The sequence below is a fragment of the Pseudorca crassidens genome, chromosome 5 (genome assembly GCF_039906515.1).
Source record: "Pseudorca crassidens isolate mPseCra1 chromosome 5, mPseCra1.hap1, whole genome shotgun sequence".
In the NCBI taxonomy this organism is placed as follows: Eukaryota; Metazoa; Chordata; class Mammalia; order Artiodactyla; family Delphinidae; genus Pseudorca; species Pseudorca crassidens.
In genome coordinates, this window is record NC_090300.1 from 134,361,641 (window position 1) to 134,381,804 (window position 20,164).

At 38.2% G+C, this 20,164-nt stretch overlaps 1 protein-coding gene across 9 annotated transcripts in view; it reads right to left on the minus strand.

Moving 5' to 3' along the window:
• The window catches only part of GRIK1 (glutamate ionotropic receptor kainate type subunit 1), a 418,460-nt gene that overhangs the window by 153,638 nt on the left and 244,658 nt on the right, over positions 1-20,164 (minus strand). For all 9 annotated transcript variants that reach the window (XM_067739309.1, XM_067739308.1, XM_067739306.1 and 6 more), the window contains exon 2: positions 2,546-2,713. In XM_067739309.1, the coding sequence (XP_067595410.1) occupies positions 2,546-2,713 (168 nt within the window). The remainder of the gene's footprint in view (positions 1-2,545; positions 2,714-20,164) is intronic.

The following is a 20,164-nucleotide window of genomic DNA, read 5'->3' on the forward strand; positions in this document are numbered from 1 at the left end:
TGATACATTGCTTTCTGTATTTAACACTAAGTTTAATGCTAAAAGCACACCCTTTCCCCTAAGTAATCACAAATTCTGCAAAAGTATATTTTTAGTGTCATAGAATAGCCTAATCCATGAGTATGTCATTACTTATTTAACTAGTCCTATGATACTGAATATTTAAGCTGCTCCTAATTTTTGGTTATTATAAGTAATATTATAAGTACTTATCTTAGTTCTTATATTTTTCTCTAAATTTTACATTATTTTTTTTGAGTAGATTGAAATCTGTAATTAAAGGGTATTGATATTTTTAAGTCACTTGATACATATAAACCAAATTTCCTTCCAGAAATGTTGGGACAGATTATCTTCTATGACAATGTAAAATAGTGCCTACTCATTTTATGCTGGCATAAATTTATACTGGCATTAAATATAAATGTAAAAACATTTCAAATTTACATTTTAATTCTAGTTTAAAGGGATTTGGAACTGCCAAGAAACAATAGTTGAATATTTGAATTAAATAATAGCAAAATATTTAAATGAAATTGTCAATTTTTATCATAATGCCATCATACAAATAAAAATAAGTATAAAAATTATATGGCTTTGTCAAAATTATCTGACTTGATTTAGAGAGAAAAATTAATAAGTAATATTTGAGAGCCATATTTCAAATATCTGTGGGACAGCAAATGTTCACAAGGAACTTTCTGACACTGTGCTCTTCGGTACTGAATTATCACATGAGGTATGAAGACATAACTTTCTGTATTAAGTGCTAGAAGTGAAAACTGTCCTCAGAAGCTCATTTTCTGGATGTGCTTTCATTGGTTAGCAAGAAAAAATGAGGGCATGAAAGTATATGAACTATTACTTCATCTAGAGTAGGCGGTGGATTGAGATTCCTGCTAATATTTAGCTCTGGGATGCTAATATTACTTGACAAAAAAGCAATCCTTTTGAATTCTGTTTGCCAGCAAATTACCAGTTTTAAGAAGTTTTGGGGGTGTTTAATTTACAAGTATGGCAGGTACTTCAGGTCACAAAAACGCTTTGGATTTTAAATGTGGTTGGCTTTCTGGGGTATTTATTCAACAATGTTTTGTGTGAGTGTGTGTGTGAGAGAGAGAGACAGAGAGAGAGAGAGAGAGAGACAGACAGAGGCACAGAAAGGGAGATATGGAGAGAGGAAGATAGAGATCTAACACATAGAGATAATTTATGTAAAGATGCCTTGTAAACTTTAAAGTGCTGTATAAACATAGCATTTTATTATTTGTCATAGACAACTCTGACCTGTATAGTACCTACAACTCCATCCATCTTTGAAAATAAAATATTCTTATACTAAGATCATGCCATACAGTAAAAAAAAAAAAAAAAAAAAAAAAATCATTATACTATTCCATTTTCATCTGTGCTCCCAGGAGAACAAGTTTCACATTTTTTTTTTTTAAGGGACACAAAGAATCTTGCAGAAGAGTCTACTAGGTGCAATCCAAACTGGGTTAATTCTATGTGGAAACAATCAATATTTAGTTACTTAGAAATCAGCATGAACATGGCATTCATTGTATTCCATTTACTTGTGTGTGTTTGATGGGCAAAGCTTTCCTCTAGGAGAGAAAGAGCCTCTCCTATTCTGGGGTGATGTACCCACACAAACTCCTGTATGGAGGTCCAACAACTCCCTAGTTAGAGGCCAGCCTTCAAGCATGTCAAATGTGGTTTCAAAGAGTCATCTTGGAAGTGTCTGAAGGATGTGCAAACAAGCCCCACCCTTCCAATGACTCTTTCCATGAGACAAACCTTGCAGCCTGCGTACAAATTAGATTACTTTTTAGGAACTTGTCTTCTTTTCAGATGCAAAAGGGAATCAAATGCGGAGATTGTTCTCCTAGGTTTAATTTTCTTTGACCCCAAGTCCCTTGCTTGCTTGATTGCTTGTACCGTTCCATTAATTTTTTTCTTAATTTTTTCCTTTTTTAAAATTGACATATAATCAACACATAACATTATAACATTTCAGGTGTAAAACATAATGATTCAATGTTTATAATCTTCACATTTCTATGATCTGTGGAAAGGGGTTAGAAAATTATTTGAGAGGATGGTAGGTAAACCCAGTAGCTCACAACCTGTTAAGATTCAGGTTGTGAATTCTGTGCGTTGTGGGCATTTCCACATGCTAATTGCGTATGACCTTCCACAAAGTTTTATTTGACTGCACTGTACAATTTCATGGTGGTGTCTCAGCCTCAGGAAGGAAAAAACAGATCAAGCTTGACATTTTCCATTCTCAGCTGAACGAGTTAATCATAGAGTGGAGGGCACTGAAGGCTAAGCTAATCAGAAAGGCCCAGAAAACAGAGCTAGGCAACATCCATTAGGATGGTTCAGATTGTACTGGACAGTGACATCTTGCACCAAAAGTTCCTGCAAACCCATTTGCACAGAGATGTCCACTTTGAAAAAGAGCAGGTAGCAAAAAGAAGTTGACTTGTAGAGCAGACATATCACCCAAAGAAGCTTTTAAAAGTGTGAAAATAGTTACCTCTCCGTGAGGCTTCAAAACTATCAAAAAGGTTAATTCTCTGAATGTCATAGGTTAATGTGGTGTTAGGCATCAGGGTTCGATTTCTGTTAATGCTGGTGACTGCAAACTTGAACGCTAATTCTTCAACATTAACAGGTTCATTTTCCACAGTTTCAAAAATTCCTCCTGCAGAAGCAAAAGAGATGCATGAGAAGCATTAGTTACATTATTCATGTGCATTTTTCAAAAAGAAGAATATAAATGATACAAACAAAAGGCCCAAAAGAATAAAAGCAGGAATGGTCAGAACAGATCCCAAAACCAGTGTTAAAAGTTAAGTGTATCAGCATGTGTCAGATGCAGATAAAATTTCATACATGTGCTTAAGATTTCAAATCCAGTACTGGACTGTGTAATACCTATCAGACGGTGAATGAACTCTAAATATTTACTACCATGTAAAGTATGACTGATAATATGGTGGAGGATGATTTTCTACCGTTTGGACATGAATCAGTCTGTGGTTGACCTAAGCACAATTTCAGTTTTATCCTGGTAGGATCATCCTTCCTTAGAATGAAACTCCTGCTATTCAGAAGCAGACATTCTAGACTCCAGAAGCATCATGTAGAGTTGAGTAGAGTCAAAATGAGTCATATAGGCATTTTTTTCAAAATGAAAATATCTCTTCTTCTTTGTGGCTCAGAATTCTGGGGTCATATGCTAGAACTTTCCAAAGTGCATGGGCAGATTCAAAAAACTATGTTCTACATTTGTTTTGTTTTGTTTTGAGAAACTGGTCCTGCCCCAAAGCAAACCTGTATCCTGTCTCTGGAGAAATAAATTCCCCCACTCAACAAACACATGCATTAAGCCTCTGATATCTTAAAAATGAGGACCTCATCACAAGCAACAATACAAAGTATCAGCACCTAAAGCCTCATCAGAGAATTCAGCTCTGGCTTTGTTGTTGACAGAAGCAATTTAAGTATTATTAACTGCATATTCTTAATGTACTTTAAGAGCTGTCCTGGGATTATCAACAGAAACAGAACATACAGTAGAGGCTCTTAGCTGGCCTCTGCTTAACTTACTACTTGATTGACCAATAAACCTCATTTTCTTTGAAAAAACATATGAATTGGTGTCCATAGAATGCTGAATACTTATAACTAGTAGATTACTTTCATCTACTATCACCACTGAGTGATTCCTTACCTAAGGCCAGTTGTAGGATTTTAGCAAACTTATATATGTTAGATTGGTTTGCGAGCGCTTCAAGTTTTCCCTCCACTCAAAAAAAAAAAAAAAAAAAAAAAAAAAAAGATAAGGGAGCTTCAAGATGGTGGAAGAGTAAGACACAGAGATCACCTTCCTCCCCACAAATACATCAGAAATACATCTACATGTGGAACGACTCCTACAGAACACTTACTGATCGCTGGCAGAAGACCTCCTAAAAGGCAAGAAACTCCCCCGCGTACCTGGGTAGGGCAAAAGAAAAAACAGGGACAAAAGAATAGGGACAGGACCTGCGCCTCGGGGAGGGAGCTGTGAAGGAGGAAAGGTTTCCACACACTAGGAAGGTCCTTGGTGGGTGGAGACTGTGGGTGGCAGAGGGGGGAAGCTTCGGAGCCGCAGAGGAGAGCACAGTAACAGGGGTGCGGAGGGCAAAGCGGACAGATTCACGCACAGAGGATCACTGCGGAATAGCACTCACCAGCCCGAGAGGCTTGTCTGCTCACCCGCCAGGGCGGGCGGGGCCTGGGAGCTGAGGCTTAGGCTTCGGAGATCAGACCCCAGGAAGAGGACTGGGGTTGGCAGCGTGAACACAGCCTAAAGGGGCCTAGTGCGCCACGGCTAGCTGGCAGGGAGTCTGGGAAAAAGTCTGGACCTGCTGAAGAGGCAAGAAACCTTTTCTTGACTCTTTGTTTCCTGGTGCACGAGGAGAGGGGATTAAGAGCGCTGCTTAAAGGAGCTCCAGAGATGGGCGCGAGACGCGGCTATCAGTGCAGACCCCAGAGGCGGGCATGTGATGCTAACGCTGCTGCTGCAGCCACCAAGAAGCCTGTGTGCGAGCACAGGTCACTATCCACACCTCCCCTCCTGGGAGCCTGTGCAGCCCACCACTGCCAGCGTTCCAGTATCCAGGGACAACTTCCCCGGGAGAACGCACGGCATGCCTCAGGCTGGTGCAACGTCACGCCGGCCTCTGCTGCTGCAGGCTCGCCCCGCACTCCGTACCCCTCCCTCCCCCAGGCCTGAGTGACCCAGAGCCCTCAAATCAGCTGCTCCTTTAACCCCGTCCTGTCTGAGCGAAGAACAGATGCACGCTGGCGACCTACAAGCAGAGGCGGGGCCAAATTCAAAGCTGAGCCCCAGGAGATGTGCGAACTAAGAAGAGAAAGGGAAATCTCTCCGAGCAGAATCTGGAGCAGCAGATTAAAGCTCCACAATCAACTTGATGTACCCTGCATCTGTGGAATACCAGAATAGACAACGAATTATCCCAAACTGAGGAGGTGGATTTTGGAAGCAACTATATATATATATATATATATATTTCCCTTTTTCTCTTCCTGTGAGTATGTATGTGTATGCTTCTATTTGTGATTTTGTCTGTATAACTTTGCTTTTACCATTTGTCTTAGGGTTCTGTCTGTCCATTTTCTTTCTTTCTTTTTTTTTTTTTTTCTGTATAGTTTTTAGCAATTGTTACCATTGGTGGGTTTGTTTTTTGGTTTAGTTGCTCTCTTCTTTCTTTCTTTTTTTTTTATTACTTTAATTTTTTTTTTAAGAATTATTTTTACTTTAAGAACTTTTTAAAAAAATTTTATCTTCTTTCTTTCTTTCACTGTTATCTCCCTTTTATCTAAGCTGTGTGGATGAGAGGCTCTTGGTGCTCCAGCCAAGTGTCAGGGCTTTGCCTCTGAGGTGGGAGAATAAAATTCAGGACACTGGTCCACAAGAGACCTCCCATCTCCATGGAATATCAAATGCCAAAAATCTCCCAGAGATCTCCATCTCAATGCCAAAACCCAGCTCCACTCAAAGACCAGCAAGCTCCAGTGGTGGACACCGTATGCCAAACAACTAACAAGAAAGAAGCACAATGCCACCCATTAGCAGAGAGGCTGCCTAAAATCATAATAAGGCCACAGACACCCCAAAACACACCACCAGACATGGACCTTCCCAACAGAAAGATAAGATCCAGCCTCATCCACCCGAACACAGGCACTAGTCCCCACCACCAGGAAGCCTACACAATCCACTGAACCAACCGAAGCCACTGAGACCAGACATCTGAAAAAGAATTCAGAATAATGATAGTAAAGATGATCTAAAATCTTGGAAATAGAATGGAGAAAATACAAGAAACATTTAACAAGGACCTAGAAGAACTAAAGAACAAACAAACAGTGATGAACAACACAATAAATGAAATTAAAAATTCTCTAGAAGACATCAGTAGCAGAATAACTGAGGCAGAACAGATAAGTGACCTGGAAGAAAAAAGGAGAAATAATTACTGCACAGCAGAATAAAGAAAAAAGAATGAAAAGAATTGTGGACAGTCTTAGAGATCTCTGGGCCAACATTGAACTCACTAACAATCAAACTATAGGGGTCACAGAAGAAGAAGAGACAAAGAAAGGGGCTGAGAAAATATTTGAAGAGATTATAGTTGAAAACTTCCCTAATATGGGAAAGGAAATAGTTAATCAAGTCCAGGAAGGACAGAGAGTCCCATACAGGATAAATCGAAGGAGAAACACACCAAGACACATATTAATCAAAATATCAAAAACTAAACACAAAAAAAATCTATTAAAAGCAGCAAGGGAAAAACAACAAATAACATACAAGGGAATCCCCATAAGGTTACTAGCTGAACTTTCAGCAGAAATTCTGCAATCCAGAAGGGAGTGGCAGGACATATTTAAAGTGATGAAGGGGAATAACCTACAACCAAGATTACTCTATCCAGCAAGGATCTCATTCAGATTTGACGGAGAAATTAAAACCTTTACAGACAAGCAAAAGCTAAGAGAATTCAGCACCACCAAACGAGCTTTACAACAAATGCTAAAGGAACTTCTCTAGGCTGGAAACACAAGAGAAGGAAAAGACCTACAATAACAAACTTAAAACAATTAATAAAATGGTAATAGGAACATACATATTGATAATTACCTTAAATGTAAATGGGTTAAATGCTCCAAGCAAAAGCCATAGACTCGTTGAATGGATAGAAAAACAAGACCTGTATATATGCTGTCTACAAGAGACACGTCAGACCTAGGAACACATACAGACTGAAAGTGAGGGGATGGAGAAATATATTTCATGCAAATGGAAATCAAATAAAGCGAGAGTAGCAATTCTCATATCAGACAAAATAGACTTTAAAACAAAGACTATTACAAGAGACAAAGAAGGACACTACATAATGATCAAGGGATCAATCCAAGAGAATATACAAAATTTTAAATATATATGTGCCCAGCATAGGAGCACCTCAATACATAATGCAAATACAAACAGCCATAAAAGGGGACATCAGCAGTAGCACAATCATAGTAGGGGATTAACACCCCACTTTCACCAATGGACAGATCATCCAAAATGAAAATAAATAAGGACACACAAGCTTTAAATGATACATTAAACAAGATGGACTTAATTGATATTTATACGACATTCTATCCAAAAACAACAGAATACACATTCTTCTCAAGTGCTCATGGAACATTCTCCAGGATAGATCATATCTTGGGTCACAAACAAAGTCTTGCTAAATTCCAGAAAATTGAAATTATATCAACTGTCTTTTCCGACCACAATGCTATGAGACTAGATATCAATTACAGGAAAAAAATCTGTAAAAAAGAAAACACATGGAGGTTAAACAATACAATACTTAATAACTAAGACATCCCTGAAGAAATCAAAGAGGAAATGAAAAAAAAATACCTAGAAACAAATGACAATGAAAACATGATGACCCATAACCTATGGGATGCAGCAAAAGCAGTTCTAGAGGGAAGTTTATAGCGATACAATCCTACCTTAAGAAACAAGAAACATCTCAAATAAAAAACCAAACCTTAAATCTAAAGCAATTAGAAAAAGAACAACAAAATAACCCCAAAGTTAACAGAAGGAAAGAAAACATAAAGATCAGATCAGAAATAAATGAAAAAGAAATGAAGGAAACCATAGCAAAGATCAATAAAACTAAAAGCTGGTTCTTTGAGAAGATAAAAAAATTGATAAATCATTAACCAGACTCATCAAGAAAAAAAGAGAGAAGACTCAAATCAATAGAATTACAAATGAAAAAGGAGAAGTAACAACTGACACTGCAGAAATACAAAGGATCATGAGAGATTACTACAAGCAACTATATGCCAATATAATGGGCATCCTGGAAGAGACGGACAAATTCTCAGAAATGAACAACCTTCCAAGACTGAATGAGGAAGAAATAGAAAATATGAACAGACCAATCACAGGCACTGAAATTGAAACTGTGATTAAAAATCTTCCAACAGAAAGCCCAGGACCAGACACCTTCACAGGTGAATTCTATCAAAGATTTAGAGAGGAGCTAACACCTATCCTTCTCAAACTCTTCCAACATATAGCAGTGGGAGGAACACTCCCAAACACAATCTACGATGCCACCATCACCCTGATACCAAAACCAGACAAAGATGTCACAAGGAAAGAAAACTACAGGCCAATATCACTGATGAACATAGATTCAAAAATCCTCAACAAAACACTAGCAAACAAAATCCAACAGCACATTAAAAGGATCATACACCATGATCAAGTGAGGTTTATCCCAGGAAAGCAAGCATTCTTCAATATAGGCAAATCAATGTGATATACCATATTAACAAATTGAAGGAGAAAAACCATATGATCAGCTCAATAGATGCAGAGAAATCTTTTGATAAAATTCAACACCCATTTATGATTAAAACCCTCCAGAAAGTAGGCATAGAGGGAACTTACCTCAACAAAATAAAGGCCAGGTATGACAAACCCGCAGCCAACATTGATATCAATGGTGAAAAGATGAAACCATTTACACTAAGGTCAGAAACAAGACAAGCTTGCCCACTCGCATCACTATTATTCAACAGAGCTTTGCAAGTTTTAGCCACAGTAATCAGAGAAAAAAAAGAAATAAAAGGAATCCAAATCAGAAAAGAAGAAGTAAAGATTTCACTGTTTGCAGATGACATGATACTATACATAGAGAATCCTAAAGATGGTGCCAGAAAACTACTAGAGCTAAACAATGAATTTGGTAAACTAGCAGGATACAAAATTAATGCACAGAAATCTCTGGCATTCCTATACACTAATGATGAAAATTCTGAAAGTGAAATTAAGAAACCACTCCCATTTATCATTGCAACAAAAAGAATAAAATATCGAGGATTAAACGCACCTTAGGAGACAAAAGACCTGTATGCAGAAAATTATAAGACACTGATGAAAAAAATTAAAGATGATACAAATAAATGGAGAGATATACCATGTTCTTGGAAGAATTAACATTGTGAAACGAAAAAAAACAAAGACAAAAACAAAAAAAATGAGACTGAAAGTCACAAATATCACAGGCACAGTTATGATTTATGATTATTCTTTCTAAGAAAAAGAACTCGAGTTGGCAGACTCTCATTCAGAAAATTTACTTTGATCCTATTTTGAAAGAATAGTAAATAAATACTCATCTGTAATTTTTAAGTTAAAATAATTTGGTGGATGGGCAATTTCTTTCTTTTTTTTAAAGTTTTGTTATTTATTTATTTATATATTTATTATTTATTATTTATTCCTGGGTCAAAATATATACAAAGTTCTAACGTTTTAAATGGTTATTTATTTATTTTAAACATCTTTATTGGAGTATAATTGCTTTACAATGGTGTTTTAGTTTCTGATTTATAACAAAGTGAATCAGTTTTACATATACATTTGTCGCCATATCACTTCCCTCTTGTGCCTCCCTCCCTCCCTATCCCACTCCTCCAAGTGGTCACAAAGCACCAAGCTGATATCCCTGTGCTATGCAGCTACTTCCCACTAGCTATCTATTTTATGTTTGGTAGTGTATATATGTCCACACCATTGTCCCATTTTGTCCCAGCTTATCCTTCCCCCTCCCCATATCCTCAAGTCCCCTCTCTAGTAAGTCTGTGTCTTTATTCCCAACTTGCCTCTGGTTCTCCATGACCTTTGTTTATTTATTTTTGTAGATTACATATATATGTGTTAGCATACAGTATTGTTTTTTCTCTTTCTGACTTACTTCACTTGATATGATATACTCTAGGTCCATCTACCTCAATATAAATAACTCAATTTCTCTTCTTTTTATGGCTGAGTAATATTCCACTGTATATACATGCCACATCTTCTTTATCCATTCATCTATTGATGGACACTTAGGTTGCTTCCATGTCCTGGCTATTGCAAATAGAACTGCAATGAACATTGTGGTACATGACTCTTTTTGAATTCTCGTTTTTTCAGGATATATGCCCAGTAATGGGATTGCTGGGTCATATGGTAGTTCTATTTTTGGTTTTTTAAGGAACCTCCATACTGTTCTCCATAGTAGCTGTATCAATTTACATTTCCACCAATAGTGCAAGAGGGTTACCTTTTCTCCACACCCTCTCCAGCATTTATTTTTTGTAGATTTTTTGAGGATGGCCATTCTGACTGGTGTGAGATGATATCTCATTGTAGTTTTGATTTGCATTTCTCTAATGATTAATGACATTGAGCATTCTTTCCCTTGTTTGTTGGCAACCTGTGTAGCTTCTTTGGAGAGATGTCTATTTAGGCCTTTTGCCCACTTTTGGATTGGGTTGTTTGTTTTTTTGATATTGAGCTACATGTGCTACTTGTATATTTTTGAGATTAATCCTTTGTCAGTTGCTTCATTTGCAAATATCTTCTCCTATTCTGAGAGTTGCCTTTTTGTCTTGTTTTTGGTTTCCTTTGCTGTGCTAAAGGTTTTAAGTTTCGTTAGGTCCCATTTGTTTACTTTTGTTTGTATTTCCATTTCTCTAGGAGGTGGGTAATAAAGGATCTTGCTGTCATTTATGTCATAGAGTGTTCTGCCTATGTGTTCCCCTAAGCATTTTCTAGTGTCTGACCTTTCATTTAGATCTTTAATCTATTTTGAGTTTATTTTTGTGTATGGTGTTAGGGAATGTTCTTATTTCATTCTTTTACATGCAGCTGTCCAGTTATCTGAGCACCACTTATTGAAGAGACTGTATTTTCTCCACTGTATATTCTTGCCTCCTTTATCAACATTAAGGTGCCCATGTGTGCATTGGTTTTTCTCTGGGCTTTCTATCCTGTTCCACTGATGTATATTTCTGTTTTTGTGCCAGTACCATACTGTCTTCATTACCGTAGCTTTGTAGTATAGTTTGAAGTCAAGGAGCCTGATACCTTCAGCTCCGTTTTTCTTTCTCAAGACTGTTTTGGATATTTGGAGTCTCTTGTGTTGCCATACAAATTGTGAACATTTTTGGTTTTGTTCTGTGAAAAATGCCAGTGGTAGTTTGATAGGGATTGCATTGAATCTGTAGATTGCTTTGTGTAGTAGAGTCATTTTCACAATGTTGATTCTTCCATTCCAAGAACATGGTATATCTCTCCATCTGTTTGTATCATCTTTAATTTCTTTCATCAGTGTCTTATAATTTTCTGCATACAGGTCTTTTGTCTCCTTAGGTAAGTTTATTCCTAGATATTTTATTCTTTTTGTTGCAATGGTAAGTGGGAGTGTTTTCTTAATTTCACTTTCAGAATTTTCATCATTAATGTATAAGAATGCAAGAGATTTCTGTGCATTAATTTTGTATCCTGCTACTTTACCAAATTCATTGATTAGCTCTAGTAGTTTTCTGGTAGCATCTTTAGAATTCTCTATGTATAGTATCATGTCATCTGCAAATAGTGACAGCTTTACTTCTTCTTTTCTGATTTGGATTCCCTTTCTTTCTTTTTCTTCTCTGATTGCTGTGGCTAAAACTTGCAAAGCTCTGTTGAATAATAGTGATGCGAGTGGGCAAGCTTGTCTTGTTCCTGACCTTAGTGTAAATGGTTTCATCTTTTCACCATTGAGGACGATATTGGCTGTGATTTTGTCATATATGGTGTTTAATATTTTGAGGAAATTTTGAGGAAATATGCCTATTTTCCTGAGGGTTTTTATCATAAATGGGTGTTGACTTTGTTGAAAGCTTTCTTTGCATCTATTGGGATGATCATATGGTTTTTCTCCTTCAATTTGTTAATATGGTGCATCACATTGATTGATTTGTATATATTAAAGAATCCTTGCATTCCTGGGATAAACCCCACTTGATTGTGGTGTATGATTCTTTTAATGTGCTATTGGATTCTGTTTGCTAATATTCTGTTGAGGATTTTTGCATCTATTTTCATCAGTGATACTGGTCTGTAGTTTTCTATCTTTGTGACCTCTTTGTAGAATGAGTTTGGGAGTGTTCCTCCCTCTGCTATATTTTGGAAGAGTTTGAGAGAATAGGTGTTAGCTCTTCTCTAAATGTTTGATAGAATTCACCTTTGAAGCTGTCTGGTCATGGGCTTTTGTTTGTTGGAAGATTTTTAATCACAGTTTCAATTTCAGTGCTTGTCATCGGTCTTTTTATTTTCTATTTCTTCATGGTTCATTCTCGGAAGGTTGTACATATCTAAGAATTTGTCCATTTCTTCCAGGTTGTCCATTTGATTGACATAGAGTTGCTTGTAGTAATCTCTCATGACCCTTTGTATTTCTGCAGTGTCAGTTGTTACTTCTCCTTTTTCATTTGTAATTCTATTTTTTTGAGTCTTCTCCCCTTTTTTCTTGATGAGTCTGACTAATGGTTTATCAATTTTTTTATCTTCTCAAAGAACCAGCTTTTAGTTTTATTGATCTTTGCTATCATTTTGTTCATTTCTTTCTCCTCTGATCCTTATGATTTCTTTTCTTCTGCTAACTTTGTTTTTTTTTTGTTGTTGTTGTTCTTCTTCTTTCTCTAATTGCTTTAGGTGTTAGCTTAGGTTGTTTATTTGAGATGTTTCTTGTTTCTTAAGGTAGGATTGTATTGCTATAAACTTCCCTCTTAGAACTGCTTTTGCTGCATCCCATAGATTTTGGGTCGTTGTGTTTTCATTGTCATTTGTTTCTAGGTATTTTTTGATTTCCTCTTTGATTTCTTCATTGATCTCTTGGTTGTTAAGTAGTGTATTGTTTAGCCTTCATGTTTTTATTTTTTACAGATTTTTTCCTATAATTGATATCTAGTCTCATAGCATTGTTGTCAGAAAAGATACTTGATATGATTTCTATTTTCTTAAATTTACCAAGGGTTGATTTCTGACCCAAGATATGATCTATCCTGGAAAATGTTCCATGAGCACTTGAGAAGAATGTGTATTCTGTTGTTTTGGATGTAATGTCCTATAAATATTAATTAAGTCCATCTTGTTTCATGTATCATTTAAAGCTTGTGTGTCCTTATTTATTTTCATTTTGAATGATCTGTCCATTGGTGAAAGTGGGGTGTTTAAGTCTCCTACTATGATTGTGTTACTTTCAATTTCCCCTTTTATGCCTGTTAGCATTTGCCTTATGTATTGAGGTGCTCCTATTTTGGATGCATAAATATTTACAATTGTTATATCTTCTTCTTGGATTGATCCCTTGATCATTATGTAGTATCCTTTATTTTTTCTCTTGTAATAGTCTTTGTTTTAAAGTCTATTTTGTCTGATATGAGAATGCTACTCCCTCTTTCTTTTGATTTCCATTTGCATGGAATATCTTTATCCATCCACTCACTTTCAATCTGTATGTGTCCCTAGGTCTGAAGTCGGTCTCTTGTAGACAGCATATGTACAGGTCTTGTTTTTGTATCCATTCAGCCAGTCTATGTCTTTTGGTTGGAGCATTTAATCAATTTACATTTAAGGTACTTATCGATATGTAAGTTCCTATTACCATCTTCTTAATTGTTTTGGGTTTATTATTGTAGGTGTTTTTCTTCTCTTGTGTTTCCTACATAGAGAAGTTCCTTTAGCATTTGTTGTAAAGCTGGTTTGGTGGTTCTGAATTCTCTTAGGTTTTGCTTGTCTGTAAAGGTTTTATTATCTGTGAAATCTGAATGAGATCCTTGCTGTGTAGAGTAATCTTGGTTGTAGGTTTTTTCCCTCATCACTTTAAATATGTCCTGCCACTCCCTTCTGGATTGCAGAGCTTCTGCTGAAAGTTCAGTTGTTATCCTTATGGGGATTCCCTAGTGTGTTATTTTTCTCTTGCTGTGTTTAATATTTTTTCTTTGTATTTAATTTTTGATAGTTTGATTAATATGTGTCTTGGCATGTTTCTCCTTGGATTTATCCTGTATGTGCCTCTCTGTGCTTCCTGGACTTGATTAACTATTTCCTTTCCCATATTAGGGAAGTTTTCAACTATAATCTCTTCAAATATTTTCTTAGTCCCTTTCTTTTTCTCTTCTTCCTCTGAGACCCCTGTAATTCGAATGTTGGTGTGTTTAATGTTGTCCCAGAGGTCTCTGAGACTTTCCTCAATTCTATTCATTCTTTTTTCTTTATTCTGCTCTGCAGTAGTTATTTCCACTATTTTATTTTCCAGGTCAGTTATCCGTTCTTCTGCCTCAGTTATTCTGCTACTGATGTCTTCTAGAGAATTTTAATTTCATTTACTGTGTTGTTCATCACTGTTTGTTTGCTCTTTAGTTCTTCTAGCTACTTGTTAAATGTTTATTGTATTTTCTCCATTCTATTATTTGCAAGATTTTGTATCATCTTTACTATCATTATTCTGAATTCTTTTTCAGGTAAACTGTCTATTTCCTCTTCATTTGTTACATCTGGTGGGTTTTTGCCTTGCTCCTTCATCTGCCGTATGTTTCTCTGTCTTCTCATTTTGCTTAACTTACTCTTTTTTGCAGGCTGCAGGTTTGTAGTTCCCATTGTTTTTGGTGTCTGTCCTCTGGGCCTAAGGCTAGTTCAGTGCGTTGTGTAGGGTTCCTGGTGGAGGGAACTAGTGCCTGTGTTCTTGTGAATTAGGCTGGATCCTGTCTTTCTGGTGTACAGGTCCACATCTAGTGCTTTGTTTTGGGTTGTCTGTGGCCATATTATGATTTTAGGCAGCCTCTGTGCTAATGGATGCGGTTGTGTTCCTGTCTTGCTACTTGTTTGGCATAGGGTGTCCTGCACTGTAGCTTGATGGTCAATGAGTGGAGCTGCGTCTTGGCATTGAGATGGATATCTCTGGGAGATTTCGCCAATGAGTGGATCTGGGCAGTCTCTTGTGGACCAGTGTCCTGAACTTGGCTCTACCACCTCAGAGGCACAGCCTTGATTCCTGGCTTGAACACCAAGAGCCAGTCATCCACGTGGCTCAGAATAAAAGGGGGGAAAAAGAAAGAAAGAAAGAAAGAAGAAAATATAGTAAAATAAAGTAAAATAAAATAGTTATTAAAATAAAAAATAATTATTAAAAAATTTTTATGTAATAAAAAAATAAAAAGAAAGAAAGAAAGAAAGAAGAGAGCAACCAACCAAAAAACAATTCCACCAATGATAGCAAGTGCTAAAAACTATACTTAAAGAAAAAAAGAAAAGAAAGAAAGAAAAAAAAAACGGACAGACAGAACTCTAGGACAAATGGTAAAAGCAAAGTTATACAGATAAAATCACACAGAGAAGTATACACATACAAACTCACAAAAAGAGAAAAAGTGAAAAAAATATATATATCGCAGCTCCCAAAGTCCACCTCCTTGATTTGGGATGATTCGTTGTCTCTATTCAGGTATTCCACAGATGCAGGGTACATCAAGTTGATTGTGGAGATTTAGTCTGCTGCTGTTGATGCTGCTGGGAGAGATTTCCCTTTCTCTTCTTTTTCGCACAGCTCTTGGGATTCACCTTTGGATTTGGACCCGCCCCTGTGTGTAGGTCGCCTAAGGGTGTCTGTTCCTGCCCAGACAGGACGGGATTAAAGGAGCAGCTGATTCGGGGGCTCTGGCTCACTCAGGCCAGGGGGAGGGAGGGGCACGTATGTGGGGCGAGCCTGCGGCGGCAGAGGCCAGCATGACATTGTACCAGCCTGAGGCACGCCCTGCATTCTCCCGGGGAAGTTGTCCCTGGATCACGGGACCCTGGCAGTGGTGGACTGCACTAGTTCCTGGGAGGGGAGCTGTGGCGAGTGACCTGTGCTCGCACACAGGCGTCTTGGTGGCGGCGGCAGCAGCCTTAGCATTTCATGCCCGTCTCTGTTGTCTGCGCTGATAGCCGCAGCTCACGCCTGTCTCTGGAGCTCCTTTAAGCAGTGCTCCTAATCCCCTCTCCTCGCACACCAGGAAACAAAGAGGCAAGATAAAGTCTCTTGCCTCTTCGGCAGTTCCAGACTTTTTCCCGGACTCCCTCCTGTGTAGCTGTGGCGCACTAACCCCTTCAGGCTGTGTTCATGTCGCCAGTCCTCTCCCTGGGATCCAACCTCCGAAGCCCGAGCCTCGGCTCCCAGCCCCCGCCTGACCCGGCGAGTGAGCAGACAAACCTCTCGGGCTGGTGAGTGCCGGTCGGCACTGATCCTCTGTGCGGGAATCTCTCCTCTGTGCGGGAATCTCTCCTCTGTGCGGGAATCTCTCCACTTTGCCCTCCGCACCCCTGTTGCTGTGCTCTCCTCCGCAGTTCTGAAGCTCCCCCCCTCCACCACCCACAGTCTCCGCCCGCGAAAGGGCTTCCTAGTGTGTGGAAACCTTTCTTCCTTCACAGCTCCCTCCCACTGGTGCAGGTCCCATCCGTATTCTTTGTCTCTGCTTTTTCTTTTTTTCTTTTGCCCTACCCAGGATTTGTGGGGAGCCTCTTGGCTTTTGGGAGGTCTGAGATCTTCTGCCAGCGTTCAGTAAGTGTTCTGTAGGAGTTGTTCCACATGCAGTTGTATTTCTGATGTATATTTGAGGAGGAAGGTGATCTCCACGTCTTACTCTTCCACCATCATGAAGCTTCCGCAATTTCTTTCTAAACTGACTTTCTCTCTTAAATAACCAACTAGTGTCAGTTTTCGAAAGCTAAGATGTTTGTATTAAACTATTTCGGCTCCTTTTGGAAATGTCTCTGGCTTTTATAGACTGATGAGATGAGATGCATGTGAAGATTATTTCTCTGTTCTTTGAGAAACCAGAGGTGAATATTATGTGACCATGTTAATACTTCCTATGGAATCATGTTGGATATATATTCTGAAATTAACCTTAGGAAGAATTCTCCTTTTTGATTTTGTCTTTTTCTTTTTTCAGACAATGGTAAGTAGGTCCTGGGGTAGGGGGACTTTCAGTTTCTCTCAGAAATGTTAGTAGATGTGCAACAGTGAAGTGGTAAGCTCACACAGCAGACACTTTTTCACCAGAAGAAGATCGACATATGGTGGGTTTACTGCCGCAAACTAGCTGGCTCACAATTGGAAGCCCCTACTTAAGACCAGAAACTCTTTGATGTTACGGCTTCCACAGTAATTAATAGCAATTATTTGTTTACTTGTCTATCTTTGCAAGAACATGGTGAGAAACCTCATGAAGATGGACTGTGTCATATTCAGAATCACCATCCTTATGAAGACCAAAGTATCTTAAGATGTTCAGCCTGCAGCTGTTTAGGGGAAAAGTTAACCACTGGCTGAGATGTGAGCACCATTAATCTGTATACGGCAGGCTAGAACAAATATCTGAATTGGAAATGAAGTTCTGAATCTTGGTCCACCTACTTCCTCTTTGAGAAAGATTTTTAAGTACCAGGAAGAAAGTTAGTATGAAATAGCTCTTTCACTATTAATATTTCATTTAAGCCTTATAATAATCCAGGTAAGAGGTAGTGTTCTTGTTTTTATAAATGAAAAAATAAATAGAGAGGTCACATATTTTGACCAGATTATTCAAAATCACAAAGCCTTGTCTTTAACAAACTCAGGTATTTGATTCATTATAAATATAAATATATTTACTTCACCAGGTTATTTCTGATGTACTTCATCTCTAAATATTAGTTAAAACTGCTGCCTTGATTACCTTGGAGGACTGCTCTATAAAGGAAATGATATAATGCAGTGAAAGTTCCTTGAACATGCAATCATGCCTCAGAAATAAGTATTATTACACATGGATAATGGGGATAAAAAAGGGATTTGGCACTTGTAGAACTGCCTGCTCACCTCAGAATTGTTTCTTTGGTATAGGGTTGTCTTTTACGTAAAGCTGCATATACCTGGGTTTAAGAGAATATTAAGTGCTGTTGTTACGTGCTTAGATGGTGTGTAAGTAGACTGTGTTTTGTCATTTTGGGGGTTACTTTCTTTCATTCCTTCACCAAGCAAGCATTATAAATGGTGTCCTTAGCTCAACACCCTACCACTATCTCCTTTTTTTCTTTAGAGAAGGTTGCTGACAAATACCAAAAACCTATAGTGAGTGAAGTGAGATATATACAAGACTGGGGAAGTGCCAAGAAAGTGAAATATGATAGAAACAGGAGAAAGCTATTAACAAGTGTCAGACCTCACACAGAAGCAGATTCTTTCAGCATTAGCCACTTCCTCTCTCCTCCCCATAGCTGCAGTTTTACAAAATTGAGTTTCAGTGTCTCTGACAGGTGAGTAGAACGACACATACATAATGACACATGTATTATTATTATTACTACTATCATTATTATTTTAGTTTTGTAGGTGTGAGCTTGTCAATGAGACATTTCAAGTCTTTGGGATTCTCCATATAGACAACTTCTGGAAGCCTGGGTTCCATGGTTTACAGAGGAGGAATCCCTACTTTTTTCCTTCTTCTGTTCCTCTTCCTTCTCTGCTCTTTCTCTCCCTTCACTACTCCCCACTTCCCGTTTTTTCCTAAGGTCAATGCTTCTCTCTCTTTCTATTAGTTAAGCTGAGCTGAGCATGACTTCTCTTAAAAATTCAATGGGCCATGGAAGGGTTAGAAAAAGCAAAACTAAGAAACTAATTTAGGCTCAAGGGAGAGAAGTTAAGTGGCCACTCCCACCCCTGACCATCTTATTTTTTTCTAAATCGTCCCAGCCAAGTCAGTGCATGAGGGAAGAGAACAGGAATTTGAGAGTTCCTCAAATGAAGGAAAGGAACCAAATGAAGATGAAGACCCAACTTTCTTTTTCTTTTCTTTTCTTTTTAACTGAACTCCTGAGAAGTAGAGCATGGCAGATGGAGTGCAGGAGGGTGATAAACCTCAAAATCCATGTGCCTGGCTTTTCCATGTTCACTTTCACCACCCACAGTCACACGTCATATGTACCCAAAGTTAAGAAGTATTGTTCGTATTTTTTTACATAAACTATTTTTCTATTTTTAATTATGTGAATTATATAAAAACATTTTCTGTTTTCTCTTAAGTGAATCAGACTAAGTACAAATTATAAATCAGTCCTTATATATTGACTGACATATGTGATATTGTAATTAATAATAAGAAGTACAGGGCTTCCCTGGTGATGCAGTGGTTAGGATCTGCCTGCCAAAAAAAAAGAATCCGCCTGCCATTGCAGGGGACACATGTTCAAACCCTGGTCCGGGAAGATCCCACATGCCGCGGAGCAACTAAGCCCATGCACCACAACTACTGAGCCTGCTTTCTAGAGCCCATGAACCACATCTACTGAGCCTGTGTGCCATAACTACTGAATCCCATACCTAGTGCCTGTGCTCCGCAACAGGAGAAGCCACCGCAATGAGAAACCCACACAGTACAATGAAGAGTAGCCCCAGCTTGCAGCAACTAGAGAAAGCCCGCACGCAGCAATGAAGACCCAATGCAGCCAAAACAAACAAACAAATATATAAACAAACAAATAAGTAAATATAATTTTTTAAAGAAGTATATATTTGGTTTTTGACCTCATTTCTGGCACTAAACTCCTAAAACCCTTGAAATTTCTTAACTGTTGAGAGCAATTAAGGTGTCTTTTATTATATTAGTGAGATGGCTTTTGGAAAATATCTAAGGCTGGAGGCTGGTTGCTAGGAGAACCAACGATTATGATTAGAAGGTTGGAACTTTCAGTCTCCCCTCCCCCAACTTCTGGGAAGGGGAGAGGGGCTGGAGATTGAGTTCAATTTCCAATGGCTAATGATTTAATCAATCTTGCCTTTGTAATGAAGCCTCTATAAAATCTCAAAAGAACAGAGTCTGGAGAGCTTCTGGGTTGGTGAACACATGGAGATTTGGGGAGAGTGGGGTGCCTGGAGAGGGCATGGAAGCTCCACACTCTTTCCCTGTACCTTGTCCTATGCATCACTTCCATCTGGCTGTCCCTGAAATATATTCTTTTTAACAAACCAGTAATCTAGTATGTCAAGTGCTTCTCTGAGTTCTGTGAGCTGCTGTGGCAAATAAATCAAAGCCAAGGAGAGGGCTGTTGGAACTCCAACCTACAGCTGGTCAGTCAGAAGCACAAATGATAATCTGGGTATATCTGAAGTGAAGAGCAGTCTTGTATGACTGAACCCTTAACCTCTGGAATCTGACACTATCT